The 24629-nt window shown below is 34.3% G+C and overlaps 2 protein-coding genes across 5 annotated transcripts in view; both read left to right on the top strand.

Moving 5' to 3' along the window:
• Positions 1 to 543: 543 nt before the first annotated feature.
• LOC125659271 (enolase 4-like) lies at positions 544 to 14044 on the top strand. The gene is given in 16 exon segments (XM_048890885.2): positions 544 to 796; positions 921 to 965; positions 1726 to 1809; positions 4001 to 4194; positions 4363 to 4512; positions 7120 to 7143; positions 8805 to 8970; positions 9167 to 9295; positions 9441 to 9503; positions 10119 to 10283; positions 11116 to 11147; positions 11149 to 11167; positions 12547 to 12672; positions 12884 to 13079; positions 13362 to 13429; positions 13552 to 14044. Coding segments are annotated over 16 exon segments (1848 nt in total). The 5' UTR covers positions 544 to 643; the 3' UTR covers positions 13786 to 14044.
• An 8686-nt stretch (positions 14045 to 22730) lies between these two features.
• Positions 22731 to 24629, top strand: part of LOC125657550 (STE20-like serine/threonine-protein kinase) — a 48401-nt gene continuing 46502 nt past the window's right edge. For 2 of the 4 annotated variants that reach the window (XR_008798443.1, XM_048888197.2), the window contains exon 1: positions 22766 to 23146. Coding sequence is in view for 3 of the 4 variants with exons in the window: in XM_048888197.2 (XP_048744154.2) it covers positions 22985 to 23146 (162 nt within the window). In the remaining variant the exon portion in view is untranslated. Of the gene's footprint in view, positions 23147 to 24629 lie in introns of all 4 variants that reach the window. The other 2 variants (XM_048888196.2, XM_048888198.2) reach the window with 2 other exon arrangements.

Genomic DNA, 24629 nt, shown 5'->3' on the forward strand with positions numbered 1-24629 from the left:
CAATACAGAAACAAGTGTCTGTGGATCAGCCCCAGGAACTGATAGGTGAAAACGCCTGCCAGGGGATTAAGATCCTGGGTTGATGTCTTCAAGTGTGAAGACATTTAAGAGGGGGGGGGGGGGGGGGAGGAATGGAGAGGTCAGCCGGGTTTGATTGACAGTGGCCAGTTAGCTCGATCGGTTAATAGAGCACCTTACTAGAGATTCAGGGGGCCTATTATTAGTTTGTGAAAATCTTGCCCCCCTCCCCAGGGTAGGTTGGGGCCACAATAAGGAATCAAAGTTTTAATTGCGTATAGGGAAAATCTTTAAATATGTGCCAAGGTGACTCAGGGGAGCGATGTGACCCATGGGCCTCGTTTACAAAACGAATCATTCAAAGAACAAACTATCTAAAGAGCACTTGTCTCAGTTTCGTATTTAGAAAATTCATATAGACTTCTATTTTCAAGAATGAAAATCTGTGAGTGATAAGCTTCTAAAATTTTCTCAGTCAGAAAATACATTATTCAAATGTGAATAAGTTAATCGGGTAAATAAATTCGAAAACATTCCCCTGACCGACATAGCAACGATGAACATGGCGGACATATAAAGACGCTTTGCACGTTCTGTATTTGTGTTTTCATTCAACATATACGAAATGGCTTCTGCAAGCTCAAGGGAGGCGAGAGAAAAGTACGAATTAAAACAGAGAGCAGTGAAATTCTACGATAAAAATGGTGTACCCAGAAAGATGGAAGAAGTGCTGAATTCGATGTTTTATGACAATCCGGATGATGTATACGGACATTTGGTGAATTATTATTATTTACTAATAAAAAGAAAAACCGCAAGCTATAGACAAATTCGTTTATAAAACTTGTGTTATATCAGTTCAAGTTATATTTATTTAAAACCTGTGATAATTTTCATTGCAGGCAAACTATTTTGCAGAATTTGCAAAAACTCCACTCATATCACAGGTATGATTTATATTATATCCCCTAAACAGCAATCTATTATCTTGTAATCATTGGTTTTAAAATCTACTGAAAACTCTCCGTGTTTACATATTCTTGGCCACATGGACTTATTGTAACATATTTTAATTTATTATGTTGATATATCACATGGACTTATTGTAACATATTTATTATATTGATATATCACAAAGATGGATGGGTGTCTGGGTAGTGTAGTGGTTAACGCACTCGCTTCTTGCCGCTGTAACCCTAGTTCGATCCCCATGATCGACAGTAGTTCAATGTGAGAGGGTATCATGGCGTTCGCCCACTCGAACACGTGGGTTTTCTTCAGGTACTCTGTTTCAAAACTTTCAATTGCTTTCAGTGATTAATTTATTTCTGCAGACCATGCCTTTACTTTTATACCTAGTTAAATCAAATCCACAACGAATTAACTGCAAAGTGGTGTCTTAAACAGTACATCTTACTGGAATCCAAGTTTTACCATGTTAGCAGTTAATCAACATTGAAACTTGGCCATCTGTGAGGCCATTTTGAACTTGATCTATTTAGGTGTAAAAGTAAGTATATTGTACATTGCCTACCTACAGGCAGAATTTATTAAAGTGCCAGAAGCAAAGGGGGGGGGGGGGATTGAGTGTTCTCCTTTGTGATATATCAATTTGATACTGAATCTGAATAATGATACATATGTATTGTGAAAAATTGAGCAGAATACAATATTTATATTACTTATAACCTTAAAGTTCATTCTAAGGTTTCAGCAAGACATGGACTGGATAGCAAAGGACAGACAACGGTTCAAGCAGATGTTTACTGTGCAGTAAGAAATCACAAAAAGGTAGGTATTTTATATACTAAGGTTGTTGACATTAAAGCCCAGTTTACATTTGGTCTGCTGTGCTCCTACCTTTCCGTGCAGTTTCCATGCAATAGCAGATGGTGGCTGTAAGGTTTTCATACAGAATTATGGGCTCTTGTGTCCTCTATGATTTTGTTTAGTTCAATATTGTAAGCCTGTAGACATGTTGTAAAATCATTGTACGGTCATTTAGCGTAAAACATGTAGTGATTGAACAGTGAGTGCATGATTTTTTTAAAAGATATTTGAGGTAACGAAAATTGTAGGGAGGTTGCACGGGAGCTATTCGTATGATTTCCTTGGGAGACTTATGGAAATCGCACAAAAAAATTATAGATATATACATGTATGTATATGAGTTGCACAGTATTTGAACAATTTCTTCGGAGCTGCCATACAGATTCGTCCTGACCTCTCCTTCAGAACTCATGTGAAAAATGGCATGATAACTGTATACAATGTAAACATAGAAACCGGATAGCTCATAGATTCTTATGATGCCCAAAATAAAATGGAAAATTGGGTAAAGCATTACTACCTTAATTGGCTTAACTGTATTGTAAACTAAGTTTATCAAGAAATATAGACTAAGTGAAAAGGCTTTGCAGAGGTTATAAATTTCTTGCCATCCATGCACATTACTAAATTGATATTGCTGTATAATGCCAACTAATATAATATGTTGATGATTGCTATATAGAGTATTTGATGTAAATACTTTGAATGCATTTTAAGAAGTTCTATAAAACAAAGACATTTATTTTTTTCACTTTTAATATGCATGCATGTTCATTTGAAAAGTTTAGTTAAACAGATGATTTAGACTTTAAATGCCTTTTGGCAGAGTATGTGACCTATAGATTTGGACAGAATATATCCTATTAATTAAAAACAGTGTCATAAGGAATAAAGCAATTTACTTGAATGTATTCCTTACACTGAATGTAAATGTTAAGTAATTTTCATGTATTTGGACACTTTTTTCTTTGAATGTTGAGCAGGTAGAGAAACGTCCCTGTTTATATTAAAGATTTTGATTTCTTTTTTCTCACCCTAAATCATCTTATTCCTTTCTAATAAATTTTATAAAAAAGATAAATGAATGATATTCATCATCGTTGAAATGATTGCATGTTCGTCTAAGGTTGCTTGAGGAGCCAACTTATATAGCTGATTGAATTTTTGTCCAGTAAGCAAAATTTTTCAGGGGATGTAATTTGAAGATTACAATTGTTTTAAACTTCGAATTAAATGCAGATAAATGCATATAATTAATATTATTTAAAGGAAATTACTTGCATGAGTCATTTGGACTCATTTTTTATTGAACAAGGTGAATTTTACTATCCCTTTAAAGTTAGTAATACCTATTTTCATCTGAAGCCCCTTAAAAAAGTTGCATTGCAATGTGTTATTTTGAATAGTGATCTACAATTATTTTGGAATATTTTGATAGATATTTTATTTTTCTGAAAGATAATCATGAATTCGTTTTCATTCAAAGATATTAGTTTGAGAGACAGTGTTCATTTATAAGTAAAATACTTATATTGAAAATGTCAAGCTTTCTGCTGAAATTTAGATAGATTTCCTTGTTTGTTTTTTTTTTTTTATGCTAATTCCTTCTCTGTAAATATCACAAATTGAATTTGCTTTTCAAGATAATACTATATATAGGATACAAAACTGGGAGGCAATACGAGACCTAGAAATATCGGCATATCCTGCATTTTACTGTAGAAGTATAAAAATGCTGAATAATGCACTCCTTCTTGAGATTTTTTAGGTTGTTGATAATTAACAGTTACAGTCCTCAGGATCATCAGAATTAACGACTTCAAATATTTACAAGAAAAGGAATAATTGTATTTGTCCTTATTTACACAACAGGAATGGTAAAACAAATATAAGCACATGGGCTAAGCCCGTTTTGACCCCAAACTCTGTGATACCATAAATATATTTATGATATCACAGAGTCCGGGCCCAAACAGGCTAAGCCCCTGTGCGCATAAGTAAAGTAACAATGAATAGATTGTGACCAAATTTGAAATATGTCTACATGTATATTGCTTTAAAAAATACCACAAAATGAAGAAAGAAAATTCATATAATGAGAGAATTACTCCCATTTTACATGCAGTAGTTTCATAATCTAAAACTCTTTCAGCTATCAGCAGCAGTTGTGGGTTCATCTACAAATAGCTCATTACCAGAGAATACTAAACCCGAAGATCGAGAGGAGGAGGACAAATGCAGAGAAGCCTGTGTAGAGGCAGCCATTGATCTTCTAAATGGAGACATCAACAACAGATTGGAAGGAGTGGATCCAGCTCTACAGTCAGATGTGGACAACCTATTAAAGTAGACAATTTTTGATATTGGACAATGTTGGTTACCAGTACACCAAAGAAATAAGATGATATTGTAACACAATGATTAAAAAATACACAATTTAAAAATGTAAGTTTAGAGTATATATCTGTGTACACTGTGTTAAAAAGTCTCCTTTATCTGGTGTTTATACTGTAGGGCACTTTATGCTGAATTGAGGGCTGAGGAGGATGAGAGATTAGCGAAGGAGGCAGCAGAACTAGCGGCCTCAGGGGGCGACGGAGGAAGTCCTGTCAAGGAGGAGGATGCCAGTGTTAGTGGCAAGAAAGGAGGCAAATCATCAGCAAAGTATGTAAAATTGTATTCACGTGGATCTAGATATTGACCTCTGTACTATTATTTCAAGATTCTTGAATTATTGATCTCTAAAACTGATAAGGCTTGTCCATATTTGTGTTCAGGGCCAGTGAACAGTGAGTATTTAATTGAAAATGCCAGAAATTACTTTCAGTATGGGAGTTAGACTTATTATGATATTTTGATAATGGAAATCCTGATGGGAATGATTTATTCCATTTATTAAAAATATTAAGCTACTCAATGTATCACTGGCAAATTTGTACCATGATCATTTCTGTATCCCATTTTTCTTATTAACTGTATACACAATACAGCAGCATGTGAATTTATAGCTCTGTTAGATGAAAGGCCAGAAGAGCTGAATAATTTAACATGTCTTGGTAAATTGTTCGTCTGTCTATCTATTTGTCTGTCTTTCTGTGTCTCTGTTTGTCATTTATAAACATCTTTTCAAAGTACTCCTCATGTAATCTTACTTCAATTTGACTGAAACCAGCAAAAATGAAGTTAATACAGGGATACATATTATTTCAATTAATTTTAAAATATTAAAACCATACCTGGTACATTTAAAGGCCCTATATCCAACTGTCTGGTCATATGTCTTTCTGTTTTACCCTTTCCTCAAACAGGGTTCTCCATCATTTCTAATTTTACTATGTTGCAATGTATCATATATTATATTATAAACAAAAAAACAAAAAAAACTAAAAAAAAAAAGAAACAAAGAGATTAAACATTTCAATAGTTTATACTTATATTGTGTGAATTAAACATTAATCAATCTTAGTGTTGAGTTTTCCCACAAAGCTGCTGTGAATATTGACGATCTATTTCAACAACTCAAAATTCAGTGGCTAGTACTGTCTCATTCACACCTACAGGTGTACTGACTAGTACTGTCTCATTCACACCTACAGGTGTACTGGCTAGTACTGTCTCATTCACACCTACAGGTGTACTGGCTAGTACTGTCTCATTCACTCCTACAGGTGTACTGGCTAGTACTGTCTCATTCACACCTACAGGTGTACTGGCTAGTACTGTCTCATTCACACCTACAGGTGTACTGACTAGTACTGTCTCATTCACTCCTACGGGTGTACTGGCTAGTACTGTCTCATTCACTCCTACAGGTGTACTGGCTAGTACTGTATCATTCACACCTACGGGTGTACTGGCCAGTACTGTCTCATTCACACCTACAGGTGTACTGGCTAGTACTGTATCATTCACACCTACGGGTGTACTGGCCAGTACTGTCTCATTCACTCCTACAGGTGTACTGGCTAGTACTGTCTCATTCACACCTACAGGTGTACTGGCTAGTACTGTCTCATTCACTCTTACAGGTGTACTGGCTAGTACTGTCTCATTCACACCTACAGGTGTACTGGCTAGTACTGTCTCATTCACACCTACAGGTGTACTGGCTAGTACTGTCTCATTCACACCTACAGGTGTACTGGCCAGTACTGTATCATTCACACCTACAGGTGTACTGGCTAGTACTGTCTCATTCACACCTACAGGTGTACTGGCCAGTACTGTATCATTCACACCTACAGGTGAACTGGCTAGTACTGTCTCATTCACACCTACAGGTGTACTGGCTAGTACTGTCTCATTCACATCTACAGGTGTACTTAACGTGTATAGTACTGGGAGAGGTGTACTCAATTACGCAATATCACCACATCACTGTCCTCCCTGTCAAAACACAAGTGTACCCAAGTTCGCTTTGATGTTGAAAACAATAAGAATTCTTCCTCGTTGCTCTAGTTTTGTTCACGATCGGTGCAGATCTTACTGTGTTCTTTGTTGTTTTTTTTTTTACTGTGTTGCACACATTGTTACTGTGTCTGGCAAAAAATTTACTGTGTCGGAGCAGCACAGTAAAAACGCTGATGGAGAACCCTGCCTTGAATAATGTCATAACCTATTTTTAGCCCAGACCAGTAGAACTACAGTCTCAGCAGAGTTCTGCTGTATTAATTTTGTTGTGGAAGTTGTTAAGCCAGCATGTGTTTGTGTGTGTGTGTGATTTGCATCAGCTATATTTTGATTTCTGGAAATAGAGAGATATTATTTCATAAACTTTTATTGGTGACAAATGTAAAGTAAACTTGGCATTGTGATTATTGGTTATGGTGTTTTTTTTTTTTTTAAAATGAGGCTTGTAAGAGCAATTTGAAAGCTTTAAAATGCTATGAAAATGCATGTTTTCTGATGTGTTGAGGTTTGTTTTCAATCAGTAACAGCATTGCTGGGGATCATGATTTCTTGTAAGTAATTCGGTGAATGTTCACTGAGTACATAGGAATGTGGAATTAACCAGTAGTCTTAATTGTTAGGTGTCTGTTTTATACTGCTTACAGTTGCAGATGACTTTCAATTACAAATAACAAAGGACTATGAAGATAAGAATGTTGATTAAAATAGCAATAATTATTTAAAACTGCTGTCATTCTAATAAGACAGATACATGTAGTAGTCACCTGTTGCCAGGACATCCAAGGGTGATATCTCGGATGAAACTTGTGAATTTTTAAGTCTGAGTCTGAACAATGTTTAAATTTGATTGTAATTCTGTAGGAATAACCGTGTTACCAATAAGAAGTGAGTGATAACACACAATCTAATTTCCAATGGTGATGGGTAACGCTTTTGGGTGCATATTGCCATACATCAAACTTAAGTTTTGCAAAATACAGTCAAACCTGCCTCACTGAGCCATGTAACTTTTAAAGTGGTTTTTTTGTGGGGGGGGGGGGGGGGGGGGGGGGGGGGGGGGGGGGGGAATGCTCGGTATTTGTAAACCTACACTAAGTAATTCCATGATCACCTCTCATTATGCTTTTTAATCTGTATCTAATTCTAACGTGTCATACTTAAAGGAATAAAGGTCTATAGCTTTTTGTATCATGAAGGTATAAAAACTTATTTATTATAACAATTAAATCCAATTTTACAGAAATTATCCTATGCTATTGTTTTCACATCCCTCATGATACAATTACAGATGTTCATTCCATATATTCATTTATTTTAAAATCTGTCTTTTTATAATTTTTTGATAATTAAAGGTTTTTATTTAAGTTAAAATGTCATTTGCATGTTTAAATGTCACAGTTTGAATAGAAAATTATAATCAATGAAACATCAATGGTACTGTTATATTGATTGGAAAAAAATTAATAAAAGTAAACATTTTGTTTAGATTCATCAGTTTTTATTTCCATTATATCTTATTTTCTCTATAATTTTATAAGGTTGTATACTTACAGTAGAATATGGTCTTAGCAAACATGCTTGTAATGAATTACAAGTTATTGTGAACTGATTTGTTTCCCACATGGATTAAAATAATGAATAACTCATTGGATTTAACAAATTAAATGCCTAATACAAATCAAAATAGATATCCCTTGCAATTTGCTATAACCATCTTTTACTGTAATTTGTACCACCAGTATATGCTGTCACACTTACACAAGAAACAAACGGTATATTACATTTTTATTCTAAAAGATTAGGCTTGACAATTTCATAATAATTATATTTCAAAGGTTCAATAATAAACCTACTTTTTATGACAGACTACCTGTCAGATATAACCTTTTTAAGATTTCCCATGGTAGCATTAGGTTCGCTGGATGCAGGTTTGACTGTAGTTATTGTCTTTTTAACAATGTCCTCAGTTTATATAGAGAAACTTCAACCAACACAGCTCCATCTACATCACTCAGGAGAAGATGTTAGGTGATCTTAACTGAAACTCTTTAATAGAAATTATCCTCATTATATACCATATATACATTCCTTACCTATATATGTACTTGAATATGTATATATCACTTGAATGCTTGTTATTGATTGCATCGATAAATCAATAGATTAATCATTTAAAAAATTTAATATTATTGTATGTGGTAAGTCAGAACAAATTTCACCTGAACAAAACTGAAGTTCTTACAATTAAGTGCTGCCACTATTTATGCATGATAATTATTTCTTTCATATTTGTTAATTACCAGAGATGTTCAAATATAATAAACAATTCAATTAAGCTAATTTGATTCCTCAGAAGAAAAAAAAATACTTTTTTGAAACAACTAAGAATCATTAAAAATCTTGAAATTAAAAACATTCTTTCAAACTTTTGAATATTGTGCAGTCATGTTATTGTAGTTTTCTGAATATGTAATTTTTAATTTGGAGCTAATGAATTTTTAATCTGCAAATGTATCATCCGATTATAACTTTTCTGTCGTTATAAGGAAAGGAAAAAGTGCACCAGTGGTAGTGATACCAGACGAACCTAAAGAGAAACTGCTTCCCGCCGCAGGGTCTGTGTGCGTGGCGAGTCGAGCAACATGTACAGCAGCCGCTGCAGTGAGGGATGTCCCTCTGTATCAGCATATTGCTGCCCTCAGGTTCGGGGAGGTATGAAAATTTCTTACAATTTTACCGTTGGGTACAGTGTACATTTATGAATTTTTATAGCTTCAATAATGAAGTATATTCAATTTCATGGTCTATTTTTTTTTCCAGATTTGATGAACTCATGATAAAATGAGAAGTTGAAGATTTATTTTCTTTTTCTTAGTTCAAAGCTGACTTTTTTAATTAACTTTTACAGATTCCCAAGGACATGAGAGTTCCAATTCCGATGGTAACAATTATTCAAAGTGGCCGGTCAGCTCCAGGAAAACTAAATTGTGTCAAAGAGTTCATGGTGCTCCCAAAACCTGGAATGCCAATCTCTGAAGTAAATTTCTATTAAATGATACTAATAAAATTTATATATAAAGCAACAAAACTAGACTAAGCAGTGCCTACAATTATGATACCTATATTTTGAGAAAAAAAAGGATGAAATATTAAAGGTTTCTCTTGTGGGTTGTTTTTTCCAGAGTCTGAGGCACTGCCAGAAAATCTACAGTTTTGTAACCAAAAGTTTTGTGAACAAAAGTGGGGTAAGAGAATCTGGAAGATTTATACAAAAAAAAGGAAAATAAGATTTTATGTTGATGAACTGCTTTCAAGATTGAACATATGCATCCTAGCTATGTTGGTTTTTGTAGTACCAGTATTCAAATGTACATGTATGAATAGCCTCATTTTCTAAATAAAAAAAGATTCAAAGACATGTGAAATATACCAACATATGGTCTGGAGTTGCATCCCTTTACATATTTATAGTGTGGTGATGCATATCATTATGGATCTGTACTACTATCATTCACTAAGAGAATATGTGTACTAATTTAGGCTGCTTTTGTTGATTTTTTTTTATCCCATTTTTGATATTTTCATGCACTTTACATTTCTCTATGGGGACATTTAGCAGCTGACTATTCAGTTTCTCTATTAATATGTATGGAATGTGATTAATATAAACTTACATAAATTTCTCGAGAAATAGAGGACTTCAAACTTTGTATCTGTGTATTTACAAGCTGTAAATGATGGGGATTAAACACTTTATGTAGTTGATGCAGACTCTGAAGGTGGGACCCGACACAGATGACCACCCCTAGGAGCATAGTGTATCTGAAATGTTTTGTTTTTATTGTTTTCTTTTTTCACAGGTAGCTGCTCAATATGGCAATGACATTGGAGCTCTGTGTCCTTCCTATGACAAACCAGAACAAGGGCTAGATATTCTGCAGGATGCTATCACTAGCCTAGACCTCACACCCGGCGAGGATTTCTTCATAGCTCTCAATCTGGCCGGCAAAGAAATATTTGACTACGTAGGTATTCAGTTTCCATAGGCTGAGACAGTTTGTTACTTGTATTTCTACTTTTGCTCAGTTTTAATTGAAATATTTTTCAGAATACTTTATTTATTCCTAGCTTGTTTGTGTATATTGGCAACAGTATTTAGTGAACATGATAAATTTTAAAATCAATATGAAGATCTGTTTGTACTTCATCAAAATGATACAGTAAACCAGGAATTTTAGGTGAATTCACTCGGACCTGTTTAATTTGGTAAAAAAAAGAATTGACTTTAATAATGTTGTATTGCTTTCAATACAACTTTCTCAGCCATTCTACTAAGTTTCTTAAAAATTATTTTAAAAGACAAATTGAAAACAATGTGTTAAGACTTAAGTTGTTGGATGCTTTGGTGTCGCAATGATTTCAAAAAACTATAACTGTACCAATTTGTATGGGATTTATGACACCTAATACATTGAGAAACATAAACAGGTCTGTGTATTATATCATAAACTACTGCAAAAATGATTCAACTTGCTATTTGATGTGAAAGGATAAGAAAGCGGGCCAGGCCCTAGTAAGTACTTTGGTCGTTAGAGCGTTTGGTGCTAAATGCGTATCTGAAAGTTTGGTGGGTTTCAACAGGATAGGGCACTGTTTTTTGCGCACTGCGTTCATTCACATTACGGGACACATTTTATTGTTTTAATACAATCACAATGCTTGATGTTTTGTTTCCGGTGTGTTATGTTTTGCAAGTTATCTGCCCATAGATTGCGTCTGCAAATTCCTGCTCAGCGAGCGGCTTGCTAGCATAATTTCTGTAAGATCTTTTGATGTAATGTAATACTTCTCTAATAGGACCCGTCTAGTGTACCAGCCAAAACGAATTTCCTGGCAGGGTATGCACAAGGTATCAGGAACGACACTTTTATGTCATATGATGTGGACTAATCAGGATAGACATGCTGTGGTACATGCACTGTGAATCACTTTTATTCGCGAGAACTTTATTTTCATATCAATTCACTGCCTTGAAGCAAAAATAGGAATCACATAAATTCGTATATTTACTTAATAACAAATAAATGATACGTTTGCAAAAATCATGTCAAGTTGATAAATCAAACAAAGCAAGGTTGCGGAATCGAGTCTTGTGATAAAGTGATTTATCGTGTGTATAACTGCATGGATTATATCCGTTGCATATTTTTGACTACTCACTGTATGTGTCCTGTTTTCAGTGGTGATGTGTTTTAGAAAATCATATCGTATGTTTGAGATTGATCAATGTGTAGGTTAAATGTTTAAGATCGAGTATTATGTAGATTAAATGTTTTAGATCGAGTAATATGTAGATTAAATGTTTAAGATCGAGTAATATGTAGATCATCTTCGCTAGCCAAGGGTTTTTGGGACCGAAAACCCTTGGCTAGCGAAGATATTTATGGAAGCGGAGTGGACTGAAAACCCTTGGCTAGCGAAGATGTATATAAATTGAATATAGCCTTAACTACTGGTTGGTATTCCCTTGAAAGCATTTAAGTAAAATGAGAAAAACTAAGTTAAATACCAGTATTTCTACTAATCATGCACTCGAGAGATGATTTTACATATTTTTGTAAATTAGCATTGATATGTAAATAGTGTTGGACATGTGAGAAATTTAAAGTCATGATAGATTATCAGAGGAGATTTTCTTCTTTTGACTACTTTGTATTGTATACTATGGAACTGAAAAATTATAACAAAAGATATATTTCTATCGTGCTCAAAGTTGAATAAAAGATTTTGCAAAAAACTATATGACTTCACATGAGGATAGAGTAATTAATATCTAAACTTTTATCAAGTGTGCAGTACAACTTTTTTTCAGTATGTAAAGATTTTAAGAGATTTTTTTTGTGTGAAATTATCCTAACTCTTGCAGTTGAAAAGATAACATCACTAGTGTATGACTTTGTGGTTCTAATGCATGTCTATATATTTCAGTGATATTTGTGAATAACAGTTTGTAAATACTGAATTGCTCACTAACTACTTAATAACTACAATACTTTTTCTGTAATATAGTCACCTTTTCACAACACACAAAAAAGGGGATAACACAACCCTATAGAAATAGACCCTTTAAGATCAACTTTACTTGTTTCCTTTCAATTAGTAATCCATGATATTTCCTAAATGCAACCAATTTACTAAACTAGGTGTCCTTTTTATACATAGTGCTATGTAAGATACTTTACTGTAAATAGACATTTTGTTAACTTTATCTTATATGACAAATGACAGGAGAAGGGGAAATACGAGGTGATGGGGGGACAACAGAAGGTTCCAGAGGACCTGGTAGAATTCTGGGCGGAGCTTCTAGGTCGCTATCCATCAGTCATCGCTGTCATTGACCCCATGAGGAAACAGGTGAGAGGCTATTATTACGCATACTTTGGGTTAAATTTGTAGGCATAGTTACCAATTGAACTCTCTTTGAGTTTACATTTAAAGTTCACTATGATGAAGGAAGCTAATAATTGATTATAGGCTCCCGACATACTATGTACATGTTTTAAAGTTGAAGGAATTCATGGGACCCATATAAAGTCGAGAATAATTTATATTTTGTGTATGACAGGAGAAGGAGCACTGGATGAGGTTGTGTGACAGAATCAGTGATCGTTGTTATGTGATGGGTAACCACACCTACCCCCGCACTGCACTGCTGCTGGAGGAGGAACTCACGGAGGAGTTCAAAACTAGTGGAGTTGTCCTCAAGCTTGACCAGCTGAACACTGTATCTGATATCATTGATTGTGCCAAGAAGATGGAAGGTTAGTGTCACGAACAGAATTACTGTTTTAGCATGTAAGGCAAGCCAACTATGAAAAACATAGTTGTCAATATTTAGTGGAAAATGCGTAAATTTGAAAAGGATTATATGGGAAAACTTAATTTCATTGAGGGGAGGGGGTATAGTATTACATGAATAGAAAATGACAAGATATGGAGAATATCATCCTCCAGTGGAGGAGAAGGAAATAACAATTTATCTAAAATCCCATTGTAAACTTTACTACTTCATATGTGTCATTGTATGTGGAACATATTTACAGATGCTGAAAATCAAATTGTGTTGACAACATGTTATGGAGAAACAACAGACACATTCCTAGCAGACATGGTAAAAAATATCTCTACATACCAAGACCGATACATGTATCATGTCGAATCATTCAAAAGAATTAAGATAAAGATCTTATTTTGATTATAACCTGTTGAAAAATTTGTATTTACTTCTGATAGGCAGTTGGAATGAATGCCAGATTCTTCAAAATTGGAGCTCCGGTAAGAGGTGAAAGAATAGCCCAATTTAACAGACTGATACAGATAGAGAACCAGCTTAAACTGGAGGGTAAACTAGCATACCATGGGGAAAATGTGTTTCCTCACATAGCTCCCCCACCCCTGCCCGAGCCTGAAGAGGGGGAGGAGGTGCAGGAGGAGGAAAAGAAGGACGACAAAGGCAAAAAGAAATAGACCATGTGACACGGAAATAGATATCTTAGACCGCCATTCCATGTCGTGTCAACAGAACGTAAAATTGATGACAGGTCATTTTGTGATGTATATGCACCGTATTCGTGGTATCCACAGTAAATGCAACAGACTTGTATCCCGAGAGATGTATCATTTATTAATGTACAACATTCTGTGATATTCCTTAATTTACATCATGTCTCTGTCACAGTGCATACTGCTATGTTTATCTTGTTACAAAATAAACATTTCATTTTCATTGATGCATTTTGGAGTGTTTTGATACAGGTAACTATTTATGCTGAATTGCATCATTTGAGGGTGGATCCACAAGTTTATACATTTTGATTACATATGGTTCAGGAGATAACATAAGAACACCTTTGAAAAACTAATCAAACACATCAATGTACAAAATACACAGAAGAATGCCAACCCTGCTTCAGTGCTCTAAGCATGCATCAAAGGTGAAGATAACGAACAGTGATCAATCTCATACATGTAACTCCTATAAGCAATACAAAATAGATAGTTGGGCAAACACGGACCCCTTGATATACCAGAGGTGGGATCAGGCGCCTAGGAGGAGTAAGCATCCCATGCATAGGGGCTCATTAGTAACATTTCACATGGAACACGATTTTAATCTACAGGTCCTTTCATTTTTTTGGATTAATCTGTAAAATCTATTTCTAAAGGCTATTCCTACAGTTTTGTCTGATTTCATAGAATTTGTATAAATGAAGCCTACAAAGATTAGTAATGAGAGATAATGAGTCTTTATATTGAATTTTGATTGTGATGAGAAATGTGGTACACATGTACATGTAATTGTTAAAATTGGGCTAATCAGAACAAAATGCTTCAACCTCTTCCTACAGGTTTTCATCCGATTTCAATCAAACTGTAGAATGAAGACTGAAGTTCTAGCCATTATGCTTGTGCCCTGTATGTAACGCAATCTATGTAATGTGTATCCTTCAGGTCCTGACATTTGGGAAGTGTGATTCAACTCCAGTTAATGGACACGATTTGAGCTGAACATTTTCTAATTTTATTTTTCTAATTTTATTTTCTACAATGCTTAACTAGAGTATTTCTAATGGTCAACCAAATTTTGAATATCATTTGTTGAGTGACAAGTGAGATACAGCACTCACAATTCTTTGTTATGTAAACAAGGCTTGTGCCATGTTTTTGTTTACGTATAGATTGCTTAATAGGAAATAGCATGTTTAAAACAAAATGAGATGTGCCAGAATTAACTTGTAAATGAAAAAAATCTGCTTGAAACGAAACTTTTACTAGTATATTTACCCTATGTAAACAAAAACATGGCACGAGCCTTATTTACATAGCAAAGAATTGTGAGCTCTGAATCTCCCATGTACATCGACAACTGATATTCAAATTTTTTGCTGATTGTTAGAAATACCTTAATTAGGCATTCTAAACATTAAAAATGAAAAAATAAAATTTGAAAATTTTCAGCTCAAATTGTGTCCATGCCCCTTTAAGCATATAAAAATCATTATATAGCAGTAGATTGAATGCTTGTGCTATATTTATGAATAGGTGTATTTTTGAGAACAATGTTAATTAATGTATGAAATGATAGAACATTGCACCGAAAAAGATACCTACTAAGAACGCTAACTTGGTATTCAAGAATTTAAAAGTCCTTAAACATCACTTCTGTGCTCCGAGGTCCAGAAGTTTACAGGAGTAGGCATCACTACTGACATTTTTCCAGGGAATCCAACCTACACTATGTATTTAACAATTAAGTGTTTTATGACTGAAACTGCATAACGAACTATGCATGTTAACTCTAGATTCCCGCCTCCATTTTAATTCATATATCTTAAAAAGCTTTGCAATTTTGCTAGAGATTATTTTCAATGCAAAGTAGAGTTCATTAGTAGTTGATTATTAACTTTAATACTAGTGGTAATTAATAAATTGCTCTTAATACAACTCCTTTTGATAAAGGGTAAAGAAACCAGGCTTTAAAATGTCATATATTTTAGAATGTATATATATTTTATACAAATAAATAACCATTTAATTTGTCAAATTACTTTATATCAGTGAGTACACAATGGTTAATCTTCATTTTATAAAAATTTATTTTGATAACGTAAAAAATGTGAGTGAATATTTTCGCAGTGATTTGGTCTGTAAACATATGCCCCCATGCCCCCCCCCCCCCCCCCCCCCCCCCCCGTGAAACAAAATAAAAGGTTTTGGACTAGATAGGACAAGAGGCATTTATGGCCCCCTCTTCAAATTTACTCATTCCTATTACAGAGTTGTAGTACACACGTGTATGAATAAAATATATATGAATTACTTTGATATCTTTAATATTGGTTGCCTAGCAACGCATTTAACATATCAACGAAGAAATTTTTATACAGAAAAATATTATGTATTCAGACAACTCATTGTCCAAATATCGTCGTGGTGTACGTTCTTGCTCACAGTAAAAAAAAAAAAAAAACTCAATACAAATGCTTGAAAATCGATAAATTCCCAATATTTTCCAAATTATGCTAAAATTGGAGCCCAGTATCTTGCTAAAACAAAAAGATTGGACAAAAAAATCTGGTTACAGCAAGATAGGATAAAAATTTAAAGATTTGATCCATCAATTGTAATTTTTACACACATGTGTATTTTTCAAGGAAAACGGGGGCCAGTTTTTGTAGCTTGTCCTATCTAGTCCTTTGCTAAGTGACAATTCATAATACATGTTTCACATGTCATAAAAAATCATTTAATAGTGATAACTTTTAAAAATTGACCCGAAGGTAGGTGGCGAAACAATACTATCGTTTGCAGTTCTAAGTAAAAATAAGTAATTATTGACCAATTTCAGGATATGACCTTGAGCGCCATTATACTTGGTCCTCCTGAATCCGCGATTGTGTTATGAACCACTAATTCCCAGGAGAGAGTTAATACCAAAGTTAACCAGTAGAGCTACCAAATCAACAGAGACGTCTGGTTACATCCATGCATTCAATGCAATGTTGATATATCGTAAAGACACACAGAGAGCACAGATATATGCATTGTCTGATCAAATTCATTATTGTACCTGGACTATATGCCTGCATGAATAAAAAGGTTGTGTTTTATCGACATCAATCTCAATATGTATGTACATATTGCATAATTCGTGTCGATATCGTAGCGATATATTTCCTTAGAGTGGTTAGGGGACGACCAACTTGACTGGACACGCCGTACATCAGCACGACTTTGTAATACAGTTATTACTCAAAAAGAATCAATGCATTATCAATAGTATTTTGTTTGACGTATACACAAATATTCTGCCCATGGCCAAGTAGGAAATGAATAGACTAGCTTTGCAGATTATGAAAATACATGTTCTGTCTTTTTCAGAAGTGACAGCCCCATCCCCCCATCTTACCCCCCCCCCCCTTCTTTCTCTCTTTAACGAATGGTCCGTAAGGGACCATATCAGCTTATAGCTCAGAAAACAAATCTTTACAGGGTTAATCCGTGCAACTTCCATGAATCATCTAGTCTAATTTCAATGCACGACATGCGGCTGTGGTCATTTTGTAGTAATAGCCCCTCATATATTGTGGTGACTGGTTTCATGACTGATCAGGATGTTAATTAAATCGTTCTTTTTAACTGAGTTATCATCATCAATATCGAAATCGTGAAAATATTGTCCTTATCTCATCGATATCGAAACAAAATCATCGATATGTACCTGATGTTAGCCTCGTGGTGACTGAATGAATTCAACCAATGGATATCACAGAACTAATCACGCAACACCCTAAATCTTCTAAAGATATCGATAAGTTTATCAGGACATTGGGTTATATCGCTGTGGAATCGTGTTGATATATCGATGATACCTACATCGCCAAGTCATCGTGAGAAAATAAAGATAGATGATCAAACTGAGCTTCAGCTGGATTCCAAGACCTAGGTGTATCATTTCATATATCAAACCGCATCGATTGATAAATATCACCGCTACGTCACTACACATGTACACCGCTCTACCATTTACATCACACAGTGATATACCACACCCTGTACTATATATGTACATATATCACACTGCAATATACCACACCCTGTACTATACACGTACATATACCACACAGCGATATACCACACCCTGTACTATACACGTATATGCAAGGTGAAGATAACGAACAGTGATCAATCTCATAACTCCTATAAGCAAAACAAAATAGATAGTTGGGCAAACACGGACCCCTGGACACACCAGAGGTGGGATCAGGTGCCTAGGAGGAGTAAGCATCCCCTATTGACCGGTCACACCCGCCGTGAGCCCCATATCCTGATCAGGTAAACGGAGTTATCCGTCTATATATCACAAAGTGATATACCACACCCCGTTAAATACACGTACATATATCACACAGTGATATACCACACCCCGTACTATACACGTACATATATCACACAGTGATATACCACACCCCGTACTATACACGTACATATATCACACAGTGATATACCACACCCCGTACTATACACGTACATATATCACACAGTGATATACCACACCCCGTACTATACACGTACATATATCACACAGTGATATACCACACCCCGTACTATACACGTACATATATCACACAGTGATATACCACACCCCGTACTATACACGTACATATATCACACAGTGATATACCACACCCCGTACTATACACGTACATATATCACACAGTGATATACCACACCCCGTTAAATACACGTACATATATCACACAGTGATATACCACACCCCGTACTATACACGTACATATATCACACAGTGATATACCACACCCCGTACTATACACGTACATATATCACACAGTGATATACCACACTCTGTACTATACACGTACATATATCACACAGCGATATACTACACTCTGTACTATACACGTACACATATCACACAGTGATATACCACACCCTGTACTATACACGTACATATATCACACAGTGATATACCACACCCTGTACTATACACGTATATATATCACACAGTGATATACCATACCCTATACTATACATATATCGTCCAGTGATATACCACACTGATCTAATATTATATACATGTACATATATCGACCATTGGTATACATTACATGTACCTGACCATTAGTGAGGCGTCATTTTATTTTTTCACTATATATTTCATTGAAAAATGCCGTGTGGTTTGTTGTGGTTTTTTTTATTGCAGAATAGCTTGTAGATCATTTTTATAGATATGCTAAAAACAAAAATACAAGATTTTTTGTAGGTGTTTTTTTTGTTGTTGTTTTTTTTTTTTTTTTTTTTTTTTTTTTTTTTTACATACTTTCTAAATGATTTTATCTGTAGGTGATGCGGTGAATTCACACGTCAAATGCGAAATTGAAATTCGACAGCACAGATTTGTTAAAAAATTCTAGCAGGCGCGTAGCTGCCGCAAGTACGCAATCAAATAGATGGATTTACAAGTGCGCGAGTACAAGATTACATGTTTGTTGTGTTAAAACTTTGAAATTCGCTTTTTGTGTTGATGGCAGTGTTTTAATGCCCGAGGATGCGTCTGTTTTACAACTCTCTTAAAGGGACTGGTTCACGATTTTTAAACAAAATATTTTTTATTTTTTATGTGAAACATTAAGAATATAACTCATTTAATGTTGACAGCCAACATTATGACCTTCTGAATGCAAAAATAAAAGCAATATTTTAGCTTTAAATCTGTGATATGTAAACAAAGACTCGAGTCCTTTCATGTATACAAACACACCAGTGAAATGTTAATTTTTTAATATAAAGCATCTACATTTTGCATAGTCATAATTTTTAACTTTTAGATGACATATTTTACCTGAAGAATGCTTGAAATATGAAAGATATAATAAACTTAGATCAATAACCATTCTTTTGAAAATTTCGTAAACAAAAACATACCGCAATCTTTGTTTACAAAACAACTCTCTCAAATAAGCTTCTGTGATAATGTATAACCTTAATTTTCGTGTGAAATCTTTTAAACATATTAGACAGTAGATTCTGATCATCAAAAGTGACAAACCAAATTTAGGGGGAAATCGTGAATCAGTCCCTTTAATATCCTTGCCAAATATTGCAATTAATGGAAACTCATTGTGAACATAGTCAACAATTTGTTATCTGCGAAAATAGAATCCGAAACCTTCTATTACAACTGCATCAAAGATTGGAACTTTCTTCCTGATCAAATCAAGTGTATAAGCAAATACAATTTCATTTAATAAATCAGAAGTTAAAAAATATCTACTCAATGAAATTAAGAAAATGGCAGATAGTGACTTTTTTGTATTATTGACTTCAGTACATTGCCTAGTACACTTATGGCTATCATTTATGGCTCTGCATTCAAGAAACTATCAACAATCAGCACTGTTGTATTTAAGTTAGGATATAAAACATTACTATGTATTTCAATTTGAATGTCTTTCATTCTTTTTTCGTCTTCCCAATAATCACTCTTTTTGTTATCATAATATATTGCGTAGTCATTTTATGAGGTTAGACGTACCCCATTGGAAATAAGCCATGTGGCTTTCATGGGTAATCCTTGGCATAAGCGTATGCATTATATCCACCACATTTTAAATGTCAGATAGTTTAAAGAGTTTTCCTTTGTACCTATGTATTTTACAAGATCTCTCGTCTTAAATGCACGTCTCTCTGTGATATTTTTTGTATATATGCCTATTCCTGAATAAATAATAAATAATTTGGTATTCCTTTCAAGAAGTGGAAATTTTACCTAGGCAAAGAAACGTTTTCACAAGCATCCTTATGGTGTATTACGTAAGATTCATTAGTTCAATTCACCAATTAATTAATTGTCCGTTCTAGACTTGCTTGATAAAGTCATCAACCCAATTATACAAATTCTTGCTACGGTGAAATTTGGGGTTGTGATAGTTTGGATATTATTGAAAAGGTCCAAGGACCCAAATTGTATAGTGAATGGAGAAAATCGCAGGTATCCATTGTCAATTAATGTTAAAATAACGGTTAAACTGTAACAGCCTATGAGAATAAGGTTGCATGTGTAATATATTGCTATGTTTACAGGTGTTAAATAGATGGGTCATTTATACACCCATGGGTAAAATGTATACTTAATTTTTGTAAATTGTCGTATATATGGATAAATCAAGCAAAAACACACTCAGTAAAAAAACCAAACCTCACCTAAATATATCAATCACAGAATGTTTTTAAAAACATTTGATCTAGAAAATTATGTGTTGAATTTGCTTTTATGGATAACGTTTACTAAATTGCGAACTTGTAATCATCTTATTCCTCTAGAACTTTAAGGACATGTACATGTGTGATTGATGAATTTCATCATATGTAATGGAAGGTACATATATATTTTTCAAAGGACAGAAAAATATTTCTTAACAAAAGATTTCGTAAAAACCCGAACATTACCAAGTTTAATGAATATAAACAATATGGTAGTTTTTAAACCATTGACAAGAGCTCGTCCTGACCGAATGAACCTTATGTATGTTTATATATTTTGTTTACTACATACTAAGCCTTGTCTATGTTGTGACACTTCCCTGTTAAATTTGTTTATTTCACATTTGTTTCACATTTGTAAAGCGCTTTAGAGAACTAATGTTGGTAGGGCGATATATAAATCTTTTAATTACAATTACAAATCTTTTAATTACAATTTGTGTGTATGTAAAATTAACCCCCCCCCCCCCAAAAAAAAACCCCACAACAAACAAACCAACAATTGGAATGAAACACGCCAGACAATATTTGACCTAATAACAGGTTGTATTTGCAAAATTTAATTATCATTACAACCATAGAATTTGCGAATTACTGTTAAAATCCCGTAGCAGCTGCTTATTTGTCATTGATCATACGCAGAACATGGTCTCGCTTATCGAATTAGTTGAAAGACACAATTTAACACCATATGTAAGTGATATTGGAGTATGAGCCTTCATGAATATGGGAAGCTGACGACGGAGAGAAGCCGAACTCATCTCGTTTGTCATAAAGTTGTGGTGTTAGTTTGCCGTTGACACCCATGTTCAATAAGATATCCATATATGAAGCTGATATGGAAGATTCTGTGGTATTCTTTTTTTATTTCGTATATTGGATCGATACACGAATGATAATAAATATATAAAACCGTCGTCGATCACGGTATCTAAATGTCGAGCTTGAAAGCACAGGCACTTATTTCTGTAAATTTATAACTTACGACCTCTGTATACTTATTTACAGAAATGAGTGCCTGTGCTCGAAAGCCAGGAGCAAGGTTAATCTCAGCGAGATTCGTCGACTAGGCCTATATAGGCCTAAAGAAGTTTAAGGAGGAGGCGTCAGTTCCACAGGCAATTATTTCTGTATATAAGTTATGACGTCTGTATACTAATAATAACACTAGTATACAGACGTCATAACTTATATCCAGAAACAATTACCTGTGGTCAGTCCACTGAAATATCCAGCCTCGACGAACACGAGATTATTCTCCTGTAGAAGCTTAAAACTGAATATCGTCCCCCGTTATATATTTCACCTCTACTATTCATATTGATATCAAAAGCTTAACAGAATAATGCATCGTGGATAAAATCTTTTAAAGAATATAAAATATCTCGTACACTTTAAAAGATATTTCATAACGTTTATAAGATACATATTAAATTTTATGAGATACGTGTATCTATTTTTCAGGTCAAAAATCATTTATACTAGAACACATCGCAAATCTCTGTGTCATTATATGAACTAAACATCACATAGACTTTTTCTCTCTTTCCTATTTTACCAAAGTGACCCCCCCCCCTCCCACTTCTTTCCAACTAAAGGGAAATGACTCGAATAAGGAAAATGAAACAGGAAGTAATTCTGAATATTAAAGTCAATCTACGCATGCGTTAAGGAATGAAAACATGGCGACTTTCCTATCGAACAGGTTTCCAAACGGAACGAAAAAGAAGTGCTGTTTTACGCCAGAATAGCATGCAATATGCAAGTTCAATACGATATTAACCGCCCTTAATATGTCTATATTATGTATGGTTCTTAAACTGTGTAGTTTTTCTTGTAACCAGTGTTGTACTTGTAAAGTGCAAATACAGGTGTCAACAGTATGTCAATCTTAAACAGCTTCCGAAAATTCTTTCGACTTGGAGGAGATGAAGCAGCTCGTAGGAAATCAGCGTATAAAAATATCACAAGAGATGTCGACCCTGGCCATAAATGGGATATAGTGGGAGAACTTGGAGACGGGGCTTTTGGTAAAGTTTACAAGGTGAGTGAGGTAGCAGGAAGAATGTTTGACATCGTGTCACGGTTCGATTCACCTGGTGGTGATCATTGTGACATTAATGCTTTTACTGATTGAAAGTGACATTGATAGTCCAAAATTCATCTCATATTTTTATTTATGATGTAGGTTGTTTAAACTGCTTGAAAATTTATTTGGGAGGGGCATGTTGTGTTTTTCGAGTGCATTGATCTTGGGGGGTGTGGTCGAATATAATGAAGTGATGTCGTGACTTCTTTACTTTGTCATCATAAAGTACACTTAAGTTGCTGATGATGAAAGTTTCTGCATGATCCATAGAATATATTGTACATGCAGGAAGATGCAAGACGTATTGACTTTGAAGTAAACCAAAGCAGTTCACTAATAAGTATGACTATGCACTAACAAAAAACAGAGGAAGAAAGTTTAATATACACATTGGACGTGTTATTGTCCACAGATAAGACATCAAATTATGAATTTTTGAGCATCAAATGGGACAGAGGTGATGGTTTTTATCTTTATACTGTTCTGTGGAATGAGGATTATGATACATAATGATATTCTTTACATGTACCCTTTCACGAATTATTAAAACTTGTTAGAATGTATCACTACCTAAAATTAAAAGCAATTATAGTGTAACTTTGAGAAAAACTTGCATTTTTTCTTTAATCTATATGATGTAAACGTGTTTGTAACTTTACAGGTTGCATATATATGTCCAAATATTTCAACGAAACTGAATATGAGAATATTTCTCAATTAGATAAGATGCCAATGGATGAACAAGAGGCCTTATCTACTCCATGATAATGATAATAGCCTCCAGTTTCAAAGGGATTATATATAGCAAGTGTACTTTGAAATGAATTTAAATATCCCAGGATTTATAAAGGGTGTAGTGTTTAGTGAAGGTTACAGTCAGGCTAGGTACATCTACTGATAAGAATGAAAAATGAATGGTTTGCAAATGAAAGTTGTGTAGACCAGCATTTAAAAAAGAATTCAGAGATGTTAATAACAGGGAGAAAGATGGATCATTGGACTTATTGGACAAATTTTATTGTAAGATATAAAGAATGGTGTTGGTTCTAATGAATTTGTGTTGAAAATATTCAGGATAGGTCTTAGTACAATAATTGATTTCATATATTTTAATTCTACCAATATGGCACTATTAAATCACACATCTAGCAGTCTATGTGAAAGTTTTTTGGACCACACTGGACATTCGGTCCTGTGTAATCAATGAACACACCGGACCGAACCAAATTTTGTCAGACCGAAAAACTTAATGTAAAAAAGTGAAACATGTGAAAATGCAAAACCAAAGGAATCTTATTTATAATACTAGTAATACTATACCAGGGATCCCTCCCGTATAATACTTTAGACAGTCCATGCGGTTTTAATCACATTCATTTACGTATTTGGATTTGTGTGCTATTTTTTACTTATAACAAACATTTAAATGACTCCGCAT

This window comes from Ostrea edulis, chromosome 9 (genome assembly GCF_947568905.1).
Source record: "Ostrea edulis chromosome 9, xbOstEdul1.1, whole genome shotgun sequence".
Taxonomy (NCBI): Eukaryota; Metazoa; Mollusca; class Bivalvia; order Ostreida; family Ostreidae; genus Ostrea; species Ostrea edulis.